Source organism: Manis pentadactyla, chromosome 4, assembly GCF_030020395.1.
Source record: "Manis pentadactyla isolate mManPen7 chromosome 4, mManPen7.hap1, whole genome shotgun sequence".
Classification (NCBI taxonomy): Eukaryota; Metazoa; Chordata; class Mammalia; order Pholidota; family Manidae; genus Manis; species Manis pentadactyla.
In genome coordinates this window covers 72,430,844-72,450,289 of record NC_080022.1, presented here as the reverse complement: position 1 = coordinate 72,450,289, position 19,446 = coordinate 72,430,844, and the positions used below count along the sequence as shown (strand labels likewise).

Below are 19,446 nucleotides of genomic sequence, written 5' to 3'. Positions count from 1 at the left end.
GCAGGCAGAGCGGGAGGGAGACGGAGCCCAGGGCTGCCGAACACCCAGCCCCAGCCATCCGGGCCAGAGTGCAGGGCCCTCGATACTGGGAAAACAGGGCAGCAAGAACAGTGAGCAGGCAGTGGAGGCTGGGCGACAGAGGACATAAGAAAAGCGCGCGACCATTTTTTTTTTTTTTGCTTTTTTGCTGCTTTGTTTTGGCGAGCGCTTTTTGGAAGTCTTAAAGGGACAGGGACCCCGATATTAGGGAAACAGGGCAGAAAGACCGGTGAGCAGAGGCCTGAGGCTGGCACCGGAGAATAAAGAAAAACGAACGACCACCTTTTTTTTTTTTTAATTAAAAAAATTTTTTTTCTTGTTTTTTTTTGTGGTCGTTGTTTTGTTTTGGCGGGTGCTTTTTGGAAGTCTTAAAGGGGCAGGGCGGGCCACTTAATCCAGAGGTAGGGAATCCGGGACCTCTGGGCACCCTAACCCCTGGGCTGCAGGGAGCAGGGAGGCCCCTTACGGAGATAAATAGCCTCCCAGCAGCTCCTGCTCCAACGCGACTCCACCATTTTGGAGTAGCTGCCCGAGCCAGGCCACGCCCACAGCAACAGCGGAGATTAACTCCATAGCAGCCGGGCAGGAAGCAGAAACCCTGTCTGCGCGCAGCTGCGCAGCACAAGCCACTAGAGGCCGCTGTTCTCCCAGGAGAGGAGGGCCATAAACCAACAAGAAAAGAAGTCCTTCCAGCCGTCACTCGTCCCAGTTCTGCAGACTATTCCTATCACCATGAAAAGGCAAAGCTACAGGCAGACAAAGATCACAGAGACAACACCAGAGAAGGAGACAGACCTAACCAGTCTTCCTGACAAAGAATTCAAAATAAGAATCATAAACATGCTGACAGAGATGCAGAGAAATACGCAAGAGAAATGGGATGAAGTCCGGAAAGAGATCACAGATGCCAGAAAGGAGATCGCAGAAATGAAGCAAACTCTGGAAGGGTTTATAAGCAGAATGGATAGAATGCAAGAGGCCATTGATGGAATTGAAATCAGAGAACAGGAACGCATGGAAGCTGACATAGAGAGAGACAAAAGGATCTCCAGGAATGAAACAATATTAAGAGAACTGTGTGACCAATCTAAAAGGAGCAATATCCGTATTATAGGGGTCCCAGAAGAAGAAGAGAGAGGCAAAGAGATGGAAAGTATCTTAGAAGAAATAATTGCTGAAAACTTCCCCACACTGGGGGAGGAAGTAATCAAACAGACCACGGAAATACACAGAACCCCCAACAGAAAGGATCCAAGAAGGGCAACACCAAGACACATAATAATTAAAATGGCAAAGATCAAGGACAAGGACAGAGTGTTAAAGGCAGCTAGAGAGAAAAAGGTCACCTATAAAGGGAAACCCATCAGGCTAACGTCAGATTTCTCAACAGAAACCCTACAGGCCAGAAGAGAATGGCATGATATATTTAATACAATGAAACAGAAGGGCCTTGAACCAAGGATACTGTATCCAGCACGACTATCATTCAAATATGACGGTGGGATTAAACAATTCCCAGACAAACAAAAGCTGAGGGAATTTGCTTTCCACAAACCACCTCTACAGAACATCTTACAGGGACTGCTCTAGATGGGAGCACTCCTAGAAAGAGCACAGCACAAAACACCCAACATATGAAGAATCGAGGAGGAGGAACAAGAAGGGAGAGAAGAAAAGAATCTCCAGACAGTGTATATAACAGCTCAATAAGCGAGCTAAGTTAGGCAGTAAGATACTAAAGAGGCTAACCTTGAACCTTTGGTAACCACGAATTTAAAGCCTGCAATGGCAATAAGTACATATCTTTCAATAGTCACCCTAAATGTTAATGGGTTGAATGCACCAATCAAAAGACACAGAGTAACAGAATGGATAAAAAAGCAAGACCCATCTATATGCTGCTTACAAGAAACTCACCTCAAACCCAAAGACATGTACAGACTAAAAGTCAAGGGATGGAAAAACATATTTCAAGCAAACAACAGTGAGAAGAAAGCAGGGGTTGCAGTACTAATATCAGACAAAATAGACTTCAAAACAAAGAAAGTAACAAGAGATAAAGAAGGACACTACATAATGATAAAGGGCTCAGTCAAACAAGAGGATATAACCGTTCTAAATATATATGCACCCAACACAGGAGCACCAGCATATCTGAAACAAATACTAACAGAACTAAAGGGGGATATAGACTGCAATGCATTCATTCTAGGAGACTTCAACACACCACTCACCCCAAAGGATAGAACCACTGGGCAGAAAATAAGTAAGGACACGGAAGCACTGAACAACACAGTAGAGCAGATGGACCTAATAGACATCTATAGAACTCTACATCCAAAAGCAGCGGGATATACATTCTTCTCAAGTGCACATGGAACATTCTCCAGAATAGACCACATACTAGGCCACAAAAAGAGCCTCAGAAAATTCCAAAAGATTGAAATCCTACCAACCAACTTTTCAGACCACAAAGGCATAAAACTAGAAATAAACTGTACAAAGAAAGCAAAGAGGCTCACGAACACATGGAGGCTTAACAACACGCTCCTAAATAATCAATGGATCAATGACCAAATCAAAATGGAGATCCAGCAATATATGGAAACAAATGACAACAACAACACTAAGCCCCAACTTCTGTGGGACACAGCAAAAGCAGTCTTAAGAGGAAAGTATATAGCAATCCAAGCATATTTAAAAAAGGAAGAGCAATCCCAAATGAATGGTCTAATGTCACAATTATCGAAATTGGAAAAAGAAGAACAGATGAGGCCTAAGGTCAGCAGAAGGAGGGACATAATAAAGATCAGAGAAGAAATAAATAAAATTGAGAAGAATAAAACAATAGCAAAAATCAATGAAACCAAGAGCTGGTTCTTCGAGAAAATAAACAAAATAGATAAGCCTCTAGCCAGACTTATTAAGAAGAAAAGAGAGTCAACACAAATCAACAGTATCAGAAACGAGAAAGGAAAAATCACGACGGACCCCACGGAAATGCAAAGAATTATTGGAGAATACTATGAAAACCTATATGCTAACAAGCTGGGAAACCTAGGAGAAATGGACAACTTCCTAGAAAAATATAACCTTCCAAGATTGACCCAGGAAGAAACAGAAAATCTAAACAGACCAATTACCAGCAACGAAATTGAAGAGGTAATCAAAAAACTACCAAAGAACAAAACCCCCGGGCCAGATGGATTTACCTCGGAATTTTATCAGACATACAGGGAAGACATAATACCCATTCTCCTTAAAGTTTTCCAAAAAATAGAGGAGGAGGGGATACTCCCAAACTCATTCTATGAAGCTAACATCACCCTAATACCAAAACCAGGCAAAGACCCCACCAAAAAAGAAAACTACAGACCAATATCCCTGATGAACGTAGATGCAAAAATACTCAACAAAATATTAGCAAACCGAATTCAAAAATACATCAAAAGGATCATACACCATGACCAAGTGGGATTCATTCCAGGGATGCAAGGATGGTACAACATTCGAAAGTCCATCAACATCATCCACCACATCAACAAAAAGAAAGACAAAAACCACATGATCATCTCCATAGATGCTGAAAAAGCATTTGACAAAGTTCAACATCCATTCATGTTAAAAACTCTCAGCAAAATGGGAATAGAGGGCAAGTACCTCAACATAATAAAGGCCATCTATGATAAACCCACAGCCAACATTATATTGAACAGCGAGAAGCTGAAAGCATTTCCTCTGAGATCGGGAACTAGACAGGGATGCCCACTCTCTCCACTGTTATTTAACATAGTACTGGAGGTCCTAGCCACGGCAATCAGACAAAATAAAGAAATACAAGGAATCCAGATTGGTAAAGAAGAAGTTAAACTGTCACTATTTGCAGATGACATGATACTGTACATAAAAAACCCTAAAGACTCCACCCCAAAACTACTAGAACTGATATCGGAATACAGCAAAGTTGCAGGATACAAAATCAACACACAGAAATCTGTGGCTTTCCTATATACTAACAATGAACCAACAGAGAGAGAAATCAGGAAAACAACTCCATTCACAATTGCATCAAAAAAAATAAAATACCTAGGAATAAACCTAACCAAAGAAGTGAAAGACTTATACTCTAAAAACTACAAGTCACTCTTAAGAGAAATTAAAGGGGACACTAACAGATGGAAACTCATCCCATGCTCGTGGCTAGGAAGAATTCATATCGTTAAAATGGCCATCCTGCCCAAAGCAATATACAGATTTGATGCAATCCCTATGAAACTACCAGCAACATTCTTCAATGAACTGGAACAAATAATTCAAAAATTCATATGGAAACACCAAAGACCCCGAATAGCCAAAGCAATCCTGAGAAAGAAGAATAAAGTTGGGGGGATCTCACTCCCCAACTTCAAGCTCTACTATAAAGCCATAGTAATCAAGACAATTTGGTACTGGCACAAGAGCAGAGCCACAGACCAATGGAACAGACTAGAGAATCCAGACATTAACCCAGACATATATGGTCAATTAATATTTGATAAAGGAGCCATGGACATACAATGGCGAAATGACAGTCTCTTCAACAGGTGGTGCTGGCAAAACTGGACAGCTACATGTAGGAGAATGAAACTGGACCATTGTCTAACCCCATATACAAAAGTAAACTCAAAATGGATCAAAGACCTGAATGTAAGCCATGAAACCATTAAACTCCTGGAAGAAAACATAGGCGAAAACCTCTTAGACATAAACATGAGTGACCTCTTCTTGAACATATCTCCCCGGGCAAGGAAAACAACAGCAAAAATGAGTAAGTGGGACTATATTAAGCTGAAAAGCTTCTGTACAGCAAAAGACACCATCAATAGAACAAGAAGGATCCCTACAGTATGGGAGAATATATTTGAAAATGACACATCCGATAAAGGCTTGACGTCCAGAATATATAAGGAGCTCTCACGCCTCAACAAACAAAAAACAAATAACCCAATTAAAAAATGGGCAGAGGAACTGAACAGACAGTTCTCCAAAAAAGAAATACAGATGGCCAACAGACACATGAAAAGATGCTCCACATCCCTAATTATCAGAGAAATGCAAATTAAAACTACAATGAGGTATCACCTCACACCAGTAAGGATGGCTGCCATCCAAAAGACAAACAACAACAAATGTTGGCGAGGCTGTGGAGAAAGGGGAACCCTCCTACACTGCTGGTGGGAATGTAAGTTAGTTCAACCATTGTGGAAAGCAGTATGGAGGTACATCAAAATGCTCAAAACAGACTTACCATTTGACCCAGGAATTCCACTCCTAGGAATTTACCCTAAGAATGCAGCAATCAAGTTTGAGAAAGACAGATGCACCCCTATGTTTATTGCAGCACTATTTACAATAGCCAAGAATTGGAAGCAACCTAAATGTCCATCAATAGATGAATGGATAAAGAAGATGTGGTACATATACACAATGGAATACTACTCAGCTATAAGAAAAGGGCAAATCCAATCATTTGCAGCAACATGGATGGAGCTGGAGGGTATTATGCTCAGTGAAACAAGCCAAGCAGAGAAAGAGAAATACCAAATGATTTCACTCATCTGTGGAATATAAGAACAAAGGAAAAACTGAAGGAACAAAACAGCAGCAGAATCACAGAACTCAAGAATGGACTAACAGGTACCAAAGGGAAAGGGACTGGGGAGGATGGGTGGGTAGGGAGGGATAAGGGGGGGAGAAGTAGGGGGGTATTAAGATTAACATGCATGGGGGGGTAGGAGAAAAGGGAGGGCTGTACAACACAGAGAAGGCAAGTAGTGATTCTACAACAGGTTGCTACGCTGATGGACAGTGACTGTAAAGGGGTTTATAGGGGAGACCTGGTATAGGGGAGAGCCTAGTAAACATAATATTCGTCATGTAAGTGTAGATTAGTGATAGCAAAAAAAAAAAAAAAAAAAAAAAAAGGGCAGTTCCTGTGTGGTAACCTCCAACGAGTTCTACACAAGGGTGTAAAGGGCATATAAAAGTGTAGGCAAAGGGTCTGTTTGTGTTTATACAGAGGATCAAAGCCTAATTGGGCTACCCCGAAAATGAACTAAGATATGATATGAAAAAGAACTTCCAACATCTGCACCCTCTGGAAGACTCATGACAGAAGATGATCATCAAAAAACCCCAACAAAGATCCACGCACTGCTACAGCTGTAGATGCACTCATCCCACCAGTTCCTGGACCTGCCATGGGAATGAGGAAGGAGATATCTAAGCTGGCCTGTGCATACAGTAAAACAACAAAATTGGACTGGATCTATACTGTTGGAACTCAACCAAGAATTTGGAGAAGTGCAAATTGTAGCGCTCCAAAGTCTTACAACTACAAACTATTTATTGTTAAAAGAACATATGGCATGTGAACAGTCCCCAGGAATGGGTTGTTTTAATTTGTCTGATTTCTCTCAGACTGTTCAAGTTCATTTGGACAATATCCACCATATCATAGATAAGTTTTCACAAATGCCTAAGGTGCCTAACTGGTTTTCTTGGTTTCACTGCAGATGGCTGGTAATTACAGATATGCTTTGGTTATGTAACTATACTCCTATTATGTTAATGTGTGTGTGCAATTTAAGTAGTAGCTTAAAACCTATACATGCTGAAGTTACTCTACAAGAAGATATATCAAAGAAATAATCAATCTTCCCATGTTTTCTTCCGCCTGCTACTTCTATAGCTTTTCTTCTTCCTTCCTAATTACAACCCTTAAATAGAATTCGTGCCTCATATCAAATTTACCGAGTATCATAATTCTTCCAAGTGGTAAAGATACCTCAAGACAAATGCTGGGCATAGAAGCCACAGGGCATAAATATGCAAAGAAGTAAAAAGCTAACTTTTTCAAACAATAAGGCTTCTCTCTCACTTACCAACTTCACATTTCCCTGTATGGCCCCGGAAGATGACTGGTTAGCCAGAGACGGGTAAGATTCCTCAAGGGAGGAACAACCTAAGACAGGCACAGTTGCAGGGGGGCCATCAGGTGAGAAATTGGGGATCAACAGAGGTGAGGCTTAGAACCTCACCCCCCCGTTCTGAGAGAAATCTTCTGCATACGTGGATGTTTTATTGCCCTGGTCTAGCTTGGATTAACACATAGTCTACAGGCACACACCTGATCATCTACATGTGCTCTCTTACAACACTAAACTATGTTTTCTACCTTTATCTTGTATCTACCTACCACTTCAGCATTTTATTAAAAATAATAATAATAAAGAGAGAAATGTGGTATCCACATATAAATCAAGTAGAAAAACCAAATCAGTATTCATATTTGAACTGACTGTTTATAGTTCATAATGTATGAGCAAAACCGAAAGTTTCTGTGATGACTGCCCTTGTACTGTTCACTATGTAACTTATTCATTATGTAAGAATTTGTTCTACATGTAAAAACTTGTTTGTTATGCCTCAGAAGATTGGAGACTGACAAAAATTAGGCTTGGGGTGGAATAATGATTGTGCATTGAGCATTGACTCCCCTATACAGAATTTTATTGTCGTTAACAACCATTTGATCAATAAATATGAGAGATGCCCTCACAAAAAAAAAAAAAAAAAAAGGACAGACTTCCAAATGTAAAATAAATTAGTAACCGGGATGTAATGTATAGCATAAGGAATATAGTCAAGATATTGTAACAGCCTGGTAGGGTGATAGCTGGAACCTAGAATTATGTATATAAATGTTCTACCACTGTGTTGTACACTTGAAACTCATGTAATGTAATACTGTGTGTCAACTACCCTTCAATAAAAAATAATTATTAAAAAAAAAAAAAAAAAAAAATCAGCTGCTTTCCTTGAAATAATGGAATCTTATGATGAGGCACAGAGAAGTATTGTCAGTGAGCCAAAGTCTGAAAAATATTATTCTAATAAAAGTAAAAACTTGGAAATGTACAACACATTATAGTAACAAAAGGCCTCTCAATAATCATGCCATGTTGGATTTTAAGGGACTGCTTGGTTCAAGTCTATTTCTCAGTTAGAAATGCTCTGTTTTCTCTTTAAAAATTTTCATTTTAAATAATGTAATTTTATAGCCATGTACATTTCAGCCTGTGTACATTTTGATCAATCACTTCAATTTGTTGTATTCTTGCTTGCTTATTGTATATTAAAATATAAAATTGGGAACATAAATTCTAAATTATATTTCCACTTACCCATGCTCTCCATATTCATAGGTTCTGCTTCTTCTCTAACTAGAATATAATAAAATGATATCAAATTTACATTTTTTAATCAAATAAACATCTTAGTTTATTACAATATTTTACAGAGCCTCAAAACACAGAACATAAATGTAAATATACAATGGAGACTTGAGCTATTTTATGAATAATTAAATCGAATCTGAATAATTGTCTTTTCACCAAATTATCTTTTAGTGATATATTTGCTATGGCATTCATTATATGTCATTTAATTGACATGTAATAAGATGAATCAGAACTAAGAATAAATCTCCATATTCTAAATTCCACATGTGTTTGTCTTTATAACAGCAAAAATATTTAAGGTAATTTGATATGTAAAATTGTTAGGTAGAATAGCAGCTGGGGAAGGGGAAGACAAGGTTCTCAAAGGAAAAAACACCCATGAGGGGTTCCCATTGAAGACAACAAAGGCTTTGCAGGTGGATAACTTCCTTGCCTATTGGGACCATGCCAAACCAGTCCCAAACAGATCACAACATGGGAGCCATTCAACAAACTAACAACTGTCCAAACCACCCCTTATCATAACCTTATTAAAATAAAATAGCAGTTTTGCTTCCCCCTCCCAAATGTCCACCCTATGGTGGGCTTTTTCCATATGGTTTTCGGGAAAAGACAGGCACACCAAGAGGCATGGGTGTGTAACTAGAACTGTCAATCAAAGAGGCACCTCAGGGCTAAGACATGATAAATAAACCCTCCCCTAAAAGATCCGGGCCTCTGTGTACTTTGACTCTGGCCTACTTCTCCCTTGCAATTTATTCATATAAAACCTATTGTGCCTCTGCCTTTCGGTTTGTTTCAGTGGGGACAAGAACCCAGGGAACAAACTTGACCCACAACAAAACCATGATCATTTTGGCTTCTAACATGTATACAAATATTAAATCCATAAAAATCCTATTAATGAAAAAATAATCCTACCAGGTAGCGTTGGTTTATTTTTACTGTGTTTTGCCTTTTTCCGGCCACCTGGGCTTTTTTGTTTTGGAGATTTTGGAGCCATGGCTCTGATTTAAGCTGCATAAAAAGATAATATTAGTAAATTCTGTTTTATAGTGTCAAATAGTAAGCATTATCAATTAGTAAGTAATAATATGTTTTCTAAGCTTTGTCTTTGGCTAAATCAACATGTGTTTTCATAGAATGGGTGTACTGTGACGGAAGGTTTACTGCAGCCATCTCACTGATAAGATCTTGCCATTCCATGGGGCCATTCAACTGAAGTACAAGGAATCGGTCTGCCTGCCCTTCAAGGTTTCAGCCTCAGGCCTTTCCATGGAAGCATGACAGAGGACATTGGTTTCTCTGCCTCTTGCTGCAATTTCCATCCCAGGGATTTACTCTGCATTGCCCTGTCCCTGCTCCCAAACAGGTGCCCAAACTGCAAATACAGATTAAAGTCCATGGGCAGACCCAGGCCCACAACATGCATACACGCACATAATTTTTTTATTGCAGTGTCATTGATATACAATCTTATGTTGGTTTCAAGTATACAACACAGTGGTTCAATAATTATGCATATTATTAAATCTTCATCCCCACTAGTATAGTTACTGTCTGTCAACATAGGAAGATATTACAGAATGGTAGGCAATGAGCTGTACCACCATCCCAGTGACCAATTTATTATGATTGAGAATTTTTGTTCCCCTTTATCCCCCTAATGCTCCTCACCCACCCACCCCAACCCCTTCGCCCATGGTAGCCACCAACTTCTCAGTATCTATGAGTCTACTGCCATTTTGTTCATTCTGTTATCCTTTGTTTTTAGGTTTCACAAATAAATGAAATCATATGGTATTTGTCTTTCACTGCCTGGCTTATTTCACTTAGCATAATATCCCCTAGATCCATCCATGTTGTTGAAAATGGCAGGATTTCTTTTTTTAAATGACTGAATAATATTCCATTGTGCATATGTACCACATCTTCTTTATCCATTCATCTATCGTTGGACACTTAGGTTGCCTCCATATCTTGGCTATTGTAAATAATGCAACAATAAACATAGGGGTGCATATATCTTTTCAAGTCAGGGATTTTATTTTCTTCAGGTAAATTCCTAGAAGTGGAATTGCTGGGTTGAATGGTATTTCTATTTTTAGTTTTTGAGGAACATCCATACTGCTTTCCACAGTGACTGCCCCAATTTACATCCCACCAACAGTGTGTACAGGGTTTCCATTTCTCCACATCCTTACCAACACTTGTTATTTCTTGTCTTTGGAGGGTGGCCATTCTAACAGGAGTGGGGTGGTATCTCATCATGATTTGAGTTTGCATTTTCATGATGGTTAGCGATGTGGAGCATTTTTTCATGTACCTGTTAGCCATCTGTATTTCTCCTTTGGAGAAATGTCTGTTCAGGTCCTCTGCCCATTTTTAATCAGGTTATTAGTTTCTTTTGGTGTTGAGGCATGTGGGCTTTTTATGTATTTATGATGTAAAACCCCTCATCAGATGAGCTGTTTACAAAAATATTCTCCTATACTATGGGATGCCTTTTTGTTCTGCTAATGGTGTCCTTTGCTGTACAGAGCTCTTTAATTTGATGTAGTCCCACTTGCTCATTTTTTATTTTGTTTCTCTTGCCTAGAGAGATACTCCCAGAAAAAAATTGCTCATAATTATGTTCAAGAAATTTGTACCTATGTTTTCTTCTAAGAGTTTTATGGCTTCATGTCTTACATTGGGGTCTTTGATCCATTTTGAGTTTACTTTTGTGTATGGAGTTAGACTGTAACCCAGTTTCATTTTCTTGCATGTGTCTGTCCAGTGTTCCCCGTACCAGCTGTTAAAGAGGTTGTGTGGCTCCTTTATTGTATATTAATTGATCACATATGCATGAGTTTATATCTGGGCTTTCTAGTCTGTTCTATTGATCTATGGATGTGTTCTTGTGCCAGTACTATACTCTTTCGATTACTGTAGCTTTGTAGTATAGCTTGAAGTCAGGGAGCATAATACCCACAGTTTTGTTCTTCTTTCTCAGGATGGATTTGGCTACTTGGGGTCTTTTATGGTTCTATATGAATTTTAGAACTATTTGTTCTAGTTCATTGAAAAATGCTGTTGTTATTTTGGTAGGGATTGCATTGAATCTGTAGATTACTTTGGGCAGGATGGCCATTTTTACAATATTAATTATTCCTATCCAGCGCATATACAGATTTCCATTTATTGGTGTCTTCTTTAATTTCTCTCATCAGTGTCTTATAGTTTTCAGAGTATAGGTCTTTCGACTCCTTGATTAGGTTTATTCCTAGGTATTTTTGATGCAGTTTTAAATGGAGTTGTTTTCCTGATTTTTCTGCTTGTTTATTGTTAGTATATAGGAACACAACAGATTTATGTGGATTAATTTTGTATCCTCCAACTTTGCTGAACCCAGTTATCCTAAAAGTTTTTGGCGGAGTCTTTAGGATTTTCTATGTATAGTGTCATGTCATCTGCAAATAGTGACAGTTTAACTTCTTCCTTATCAATTTGGATGCCTTTTATCTCTTGTCTTGTCTGATTACTTTGATAAGACCTCCAGTACTATGTTGAATAAAAGTAGTGAGAGTGGACATCCTTGTCTTGTTCCCTATTTTAGAGGAAAAGCTTTTCACCTTTTTGCCATTAAGAAAGATGTAGCTGTGGGTTTGTCATATAGATCTTTATTATGTTGAGGTACATACTCTCTAAACCCATCTTGTTGAGAGTTTTTATCATGAATGGAGTTGAATTTTGTCAAATGCTTTTCCAGCATCTATTGGGATGGTCATGTGGTTTTTATCCTTCTTTTTGTTAATGTGGTATACAATATTGATTGATTTACAAATATTATGCCATCCTTGTATCCCTGGAATAAATCCCACTTGGTCATAATGGATAAGCCTTTTGATGTATTTTTGAATTCAGTTTGCTAATATTTTGTTGAGGATTTTTGCGTCTATGTTCATCAGGTATATTGGCCTGCAATTTTTTTTGTAGTGTCTTGTCTGGTTTTGGTATGAAAGTGATGCTGATCTCTTAGAATGTGTTTGGAAGTATCCCCTCCTCTTCTACTTTTTGGAATACTTCAAGAAGGATGGGTATTAGCTCTTTAAATGTTTGGTACAATTCAGCTGTGAAGCCATGTGAGACGGGACTTGATAATTTTTTAATTAACATAATTTAAACAGGTTTTCTGTCTAGCATGTGTACAAACCTCTGTGTCCTTATTTGTGCTGTCAGAGAATACCTCCAAAAGTTTTCTATGGAATCACATCAGTTTTGACAGGACATAACACTGGCCAAGGCCATTGTTATAACATCAAATCCTTGTCATCTTTTCCATCCTTACATCTGTCTCATGTTATTAAATGGCTAGGAGTGTGATTTCAGCAGTCTTACCATTGGGGTTTAAAAACTGGCTCTACCTTTAACCAGCTGAGTGAACTTTGGCAAAGTATTTGCCCTCTGTGTCTCAGTTTATTCATCTGCTTAATGGGAATAATAATAAAACTCTACCTCATAAGATGGTTGTGAAGATTTAATGAAATAAAGTTGTATGCTCATAAGCTCAGTTATCTGAGACTGGATTGCCTCATTTTAATAAAGCAATACAGACTGAACATTATTTTATAGCCCATACTCAACTATCACAAGTTTCATTTGATGCCTAGTCCCTTGATTACTAAATCTGGATCAAAGTTTGGGTGGGTGGGTCTGTGTTTGTGTGGATACATTTTTTTCTTTCAGATTTTTCACATGTGTGTTTTTCAAATGGAATAATGATAGCTCATGTTTGTTGAGTGCTTACTATGTGCCATATTTACAGTTGTAAGTAATTTACACATATTTTTTATTTCATTTTAACTACCCTTTTGGATAAGCATTTTATTAATACTATTATCTTCATTCCCATTTTATGATTTGAAAACAGGACCTAAGAGGTCGGGTAACTTGCCTGAGAAGATACATGAATGTGAGTGGTTGAGTCAGGGATGACCCCAAGCAGTCTGGCTCCAATGTCCACATGCTTTTAATCTCTGTACAAGACTGGACTCTTGATTTCAGTGATGACTTTTTACTGTGTTTCATTATAAATGACACTATTTAAAATTATTGTCTTTACCTAAAAAGGTATGATGTGATGATTTAATCAGCATTTTCTGCTTCTCACAAAATAAGAATTTCTACTTTTTAAATATTCTGGTATGAATGACTCTGATCCAACTATTCAGGCTGTCAGGTATGCTCCATCCCACTTCTCAGTCTTACCATACTTTCAAAATCTTGGGCCTGTCCTATTTTCAGAAAATTCTTTGTTAGTGTATCCCTCTCCATGTTCTATTCCAGCTGCATTTGACTTAAAATACTACAAAACACTCTGTACACCACCTGGAGTCATCCTATATACTCACTATTATCACCACCATTCATTCAACCAATATTTGTTGAACAATTTTGATGTACCAGATGGTCTCCTAGGAGGTAGGAATACAGCAAACAAAATAGATAAAACCATTACCCTTACATTATAGGGGAGAGACAGCAAACAAAGGAGAAAAATCATTGATATTTTAGCTGATGATGACTATTGAGGAGAAAAATCGAGTGGGAACAAGAGCTATTGTAGGTGTAAGGAAGTTACAGTTTTATATTGGCCAATTAAGGAAGATCTCATTTAAGTGACATTAGAGCAAAGACCTAAGTGATGGGAAGGAGCCAGACATGTAGATATTAGGGAAGGGTGTTTCAGGCAGAGAGAACAAATGTAAAGGTTCTGAGGCAGGAACATGCTTGGCACATTTAAGAAAATAGCAAAAAGTCATGATGGCTGGAGCAGAGTGAGGGAAGACTGGGGGTATGTATTAGTCTGCTTGGCTGCTATAATAAATGTCCCCCAAATCTCAGTAAATACAACAAACACTTATTTTTCTTATGTCCTGTGTTGCAACTGTGGGTGAGCTGCAGCTTCAAGTCTTATTGTAGAAAGCAGGCTGAAGGAGCAGCCCCATTTGACACTTTTGTGGAAGAAAAGAATTGAGAGAGCTACCAGAACCATGTAATGCCTCCTAAGTCTCCCTGGCACTGGCACACTGTCCTTTCTGCTTATATTCCATCAGCCCAAGCAAGTTACAAAGCCAATTCTGATAATGGAGGAGGAATGTACATTTGCATGGTAATGGGTGGGAAGGTACGGTCCTCTTACAGGGAAGAGAGGCAATAGTTGTGAATACAATAGTTGGAGACAATTATGAAATGCACCACAGTGATCTAGGGCACGTAGGAGGACTTTGGCTTTTACTATGAATGAGGTGGGGAGCTATTAGTAGAATAAGCTCTTTAAAAAAGGTCATGCCTAACCCAGTGGTTTGTATTACATTTGATTTTCAAAGCCACTATGAGTTTCTAAATAAAGTTTGTGAAAGATAATACCTAAAAATATTGAAGCATTCCATTTAAATATTTTTTATATTAAAATCACTTATTTTCTTTGGAAATTATCTCACCCACTCCAGAATACCTCTTCACTACCAATATACTAAAGGACACATTTATACCTTCTGCATTAACAGCAAAGACCTTAAAGAGTTATGAGGGAAGCAAGAATGGGGTAAGTCCCTCCATGCAACAGTTAAAATCTGTGATAGCACCACTGATTATCAGGAGAATTGCCTTCAGTCATGTCCAGGTCCATGATTACTCTGAAAATGCTCATCACATTTTCCTCTTCCCAATTGAAGCAGCTAACTTTCAAGACTTATCCTTGACTTTTTATGATGCCCCTATTATTCAGGAGTATAACTACTGCAGATGAAGGGGTAGGAGACACAAATTATAATTGACATGATGCAGTGATTTAAACCATTATTAGCATCCTCTCCTCACTTTATTCTGCTCTCATGCACACACCTGCTTATATGTTCCTGTCTGTTACCTCTATAGATGTACTGTACTCCCAGTCACAAGATCTTTAATCCTGAGAAGACCTGTGGCACTGGCTGTTTCTCTTTGCCCAGAGTCTTCCTTAGAAATGATTACTTCCCTGAGACTTCTTCAATGAGCTGGCCTTGCCTAGGTGGTCATCACCCTCTTTTCTCTTCCCAAAGTGCATAAGCCTCCCTTTCTTTTTTAAAATAGAGATTTAGAATAAGATCCAAGAGGAACATCTTGGGATCCTGATAAATATGTCTCTAGGAGCAGCTGCTCCTTGGTCAAATTCCATCAAGACCCTGATTAAACTTCAAGGTTCTCCTGGGCTCTGCAGCTATCTTCTGACAAGTATACATCTACCCTGCAATGGTACATCTACCCTCCAAATATTGTTCCTATATTTCTGAATTGCCTACTACTTTTGTTTCCCTCCTCCCAACCTACTTCCCTCTTTCCAAGACTGAATATTTACTTATTTCAGTAGATGCTTTCCCATCCCTTCTCCCTTGGAAGGTGTCCTAAATTTCAAGCCCCTCTCCCAGAGCCTCCTGTGGGTCAGGCCTTCAACATGTCCTGCTAGATACCAGGAGTTTCTAACTGTTTTGTGCCATGAATCACTCTGGCAGCTTGGAGAAACCCATGCATCAGATGAAAACATGGGATTACAAGGGAGGCAGATCATATTGAAATACAATTTTCAAACTACTTTAAAAATTATGATACAATAATGCAAGTGCTTCTTTATTAACACATTAAATAACAAGATATTTATTATTCAATTGCAACCACTAGCAGTGGTCTTAATTACTACCTTAAGTTCGAAGAAGCGATGAGCATAAATAATATATCTATAACATCCATAATGTAACATGAAAAGAGCTGTGATTTCTTGGTGTGACAAAGCCAAAATTCTTGCTAATACCACTGTGGTTTGTTATCAAATGCATACATTTCAATTAGTGGTTAGTAAAAATAAATGTAACTTTTTTTTTCTATCCACAGAATCCTCTCCCCCTGTCCTCTGACTAGATCACGGACATTTAACTTGCCCTCCTACCTCTGTTCCAACCAGAACAGTCGCCCACAGGGAAGGTTTTTACAGCTTTCCTTTTAAAATGCAAACTTAAAGTCACTTCCCTGTATACTGCTCCACACTATGCACACATTTCTCTGCTGGCTTACGTCTTACTCACTCTTCAAGGCTCAACTCCAATACTCTCTTCAAGCCTCTCCAACTTTCTCACTCAGGCTGAAACAATCTTTTTCTCCCTGACAGTTTGTAATCATGCTGTAGTGTAGTTAATTATGCCAGGCCCCTGCAAATGCAGAAGGCCTCAAACTCAAGAGTTGCCTGAAAGATTGCTTTGAATTCACTCAACATTCAGCATACACTGTGGAGAAGAAGAGAAAAATTATTGAGCAGCAATCAAGTACTGGAGGTCACTGGAGAAATAAGACAAGGTCTTTACTTTCACAGCATTAGTGTTCTCCCATTCATCTTCATTCTAACACCAGCCCTTTCTTGACAGTTTTGGTCATCAAACTATTTTGGCCTATATTAGTCTTTTCTTCTTTGATCCCCTATATCAGGATCATTCTGTTTTCCTTTTCATCCATCCGTCCATCCATCCATCCATCCACTATCCATCCATCCATCCATCCATCCATCCATCCATCCATCCATCCATCATTTATGAAGCTTCTAACTATGTGCCAGGTAATGTGATAGATATTGGGGATGTACAACCTGTGAACAAGACAGTACCTGCCCTCACAGTTCTTGGAGTGTGATTAACTGCTCTGCTATTTTTTTTGTCTTCGCTAAGCTGGAAGTTCTTTAAAATCGAGGAAAGTTTTGTACATTTTTGTGGTCATCATTTTTCAAGCACATCGCTGGCACAGCGTGTGTTCCAAACGCCCTTGAGAGAGTGAATAAAATAGTTTCCCAAACCTCCTTTCCCATTCAGAGATTCCCTTACCTGACATCTGCCGAACTGGAGGGAAAAGAGGCCTCTTTGCAGCACCCTGGAGAAAAACTCCTTGAGATCTGGAGATGGAGTTTGACTTCTCTTTCGGTACGCAAACCGCAGCCTCAGGCTGTTGCTATGACGCTTCCGTTGCTAAGAGAAAAAAGGAGGTGCCTCTGCTGAGATTGACAAAGCACCACCACCAATACAGTGTCCACTCCCTCGCACTGTTTTCAGAACAGGCTTGTGATTGGTTGCTGTAGTGATTACGTCAAGCACCCTGAAACTGTGCGAGACCCGCAGTTTGCCGCTACAAGGAAGGAGTTTGTGTGTAGGTATGTTGAGGGCAGTGGCCCGGTCTGTCTCCAGGTATGACAGGCTTGGTTCGTGCTCGTATCCAAAGGAGGGTCCTTCTAGAGTGTGGTCTCTAGCAGCAGGGTATGAAGATTGAGGGCTTGGGATCGCTCAGGGCAGCTGCTCCGCTCACCCCAGCGGCGATCTGGAGCCCTCCCAAGAACCGGTCCTGGATTCTGGCGTGAAGGAGAAAAAATCCGGCTTGATTGGGTGTCCCAGAACTTATGGTGTGTTTCCTTTTCCTTGCCAAAATAAGTTTTATAGAGAGTTTGACTCATACTAGAAGTATGAGTCTCAGGGGAAGAAAATTAAATCCCTCTGTGATTCCAAGGTTTACCTGATCTGTGATTATGGGTCATACGGGATTCATACAGTGAAGCTCATCTCTCTCAACACCATGTCCCCCCTTTTCTTTAAAAAATGATTGAAACTTCCTGATTTGTAAGCTCGCAGAATTTAAGAAAATTACGCAATTGATCTAAATTAATTTTTAAGCCAAATTTCAATGAAAATATTTGAGAAGAGGCTTTTAGATTCATAACATCTGAAATTTAACGATCATAAATAAGACGACTTTACATGGATTGTAGGAAGATCAATTTCTGAAGAGTTTGTGTAACATGCAAATAAATTTTACTAAAGAAATCATTAAAAAAACAAAGATAGGAGGAAGACTTATTGTGACACTGTGACAATCTTTTCCCAGGCTCTTCCACTCCCTTACACTGAAAGCTTAGTTTTCTCCCTGGGCTCAGTCCTGAGTTCTCTTACTCTTTGCCCTCTCCTGGTGGCATCAGATCTATCCATCTTAGCTTCAACTGCCCTTGTAAACACATCAGTGACTTCTATTTCTGTACTTTCAGCTCAATATGTCATTCAAATTCCAGACCTGAACTTCCTCTACCTATTGGACATTTTCAAATACATGTCTAGCTTCATTCATGATGTGTAATAGTTATTACATAAAGGTAATGAATGAATAAACGAATAAAGACATTGAATGAATTATTACTGCACTACAGTCTTTTCATCTTACAAAGACAAAAGTCAACTTATTAACTTTCAGAAACTTTTTTTCCTCCTTTATTTTGTACCTTAGGTAATAGTATCCATCATCCATCTGTTTGCAAAGCTAGAAATCTGAGAGCCATCCTTGACTCCTACCACTCACAGTCAACATGTCACTGAGTTCTATTATTCTCCTTTCCTAAATTCTCTCTCAAATAATCCATCTGCCTCTGTTTTATTTCAGGTTTGCCTCATCCCTCACCTAGATGAGAATAATACTTTCTTTTCTTGTTCTGTCTCCTCTCTAATGCATTTGCCAAGTTGCCACAGAGTGTTCTAAAACAGAGATTCAATCCTGACATCACCCTGCTTAAAAATTCTCAACCTGGCATATGGAAACCTGTACAACATGAAAGGGGTTATGAAAGAGACCTTAAAGATATCTGGAGGATAATGAGTTTTTTCCCTAACCTCATTTCCTTTCTCTCTGCCTGGTTCCACCCAACGTTTAGTTCCGTGCTTCTCCACTGAAGCCTTTAAGAGTTCAGGGGCATGAAACCACAGGGTCTCGGAGTTGTTAATAGGCTGATTGATGGTATGAGAGGGTTATACCTTAAAATTGACTTCTGCAACTGAAATATATTTGTTTCATATAAAGAATTCATGAAGTTTTTGCATTCTGCTCCACATTGTATTCACATTTGTTTTCATTTTTTTAATTATCTAAAATCCTTATTCAATGTTATTTACCAATCAGATCTGTTATATATCAATGAAATGAAGAAAATGTCTAAAATCATTATTAACTAAGAGTGACATAAAACTAAATAAGTTCAAAGAAGCCCCAGGCAAAAGTGATATGCTCAAGTTGTGGTTTTTCATAGCTC

At 38.9% G+C, this 19,446-nt stretch overlaps 1 protein-coding gene across 2 annotated transcripts in view; it reads right to left on the bottom strand.

Annotated features, from left to right (window-relative positions):
- Positions 1-17,730, bottom strand: part of DNAI3 (dynein axonemal intermediate chain 3) — a 90,550-nt gene extending 72,820 nt beyond the window's left edge. Inside the window, exons 1-3 of one of the 2 annotated variants that reach the window (XM_036890312.2) lie at positions 17,210-17,730; positions 9,243-9,338; positions 8,265-8,303 (exon numbers count right to left, since the gene is read on the bottom strand). In XM_036890312.2, coding sequence (XP_036746207.2) covers positions 8,265-8,303; positions 9,243-9,324 — 121 coding nt within the window. In that variant the 5' untranslated portion in view covers positions 9,325-9,338; positions 17,210-17,730. The remainder of the gene's footprint in view (positions 1-8,264; positions 8,304-9,242; positions 9,339-17,209) is intronic. The other variant, XM_036890311.2, reaches the window with a different exon arrangement.
- Between the last annotated feature and the right edge of the window lie 1,716 nt (positions 17,731-19,446).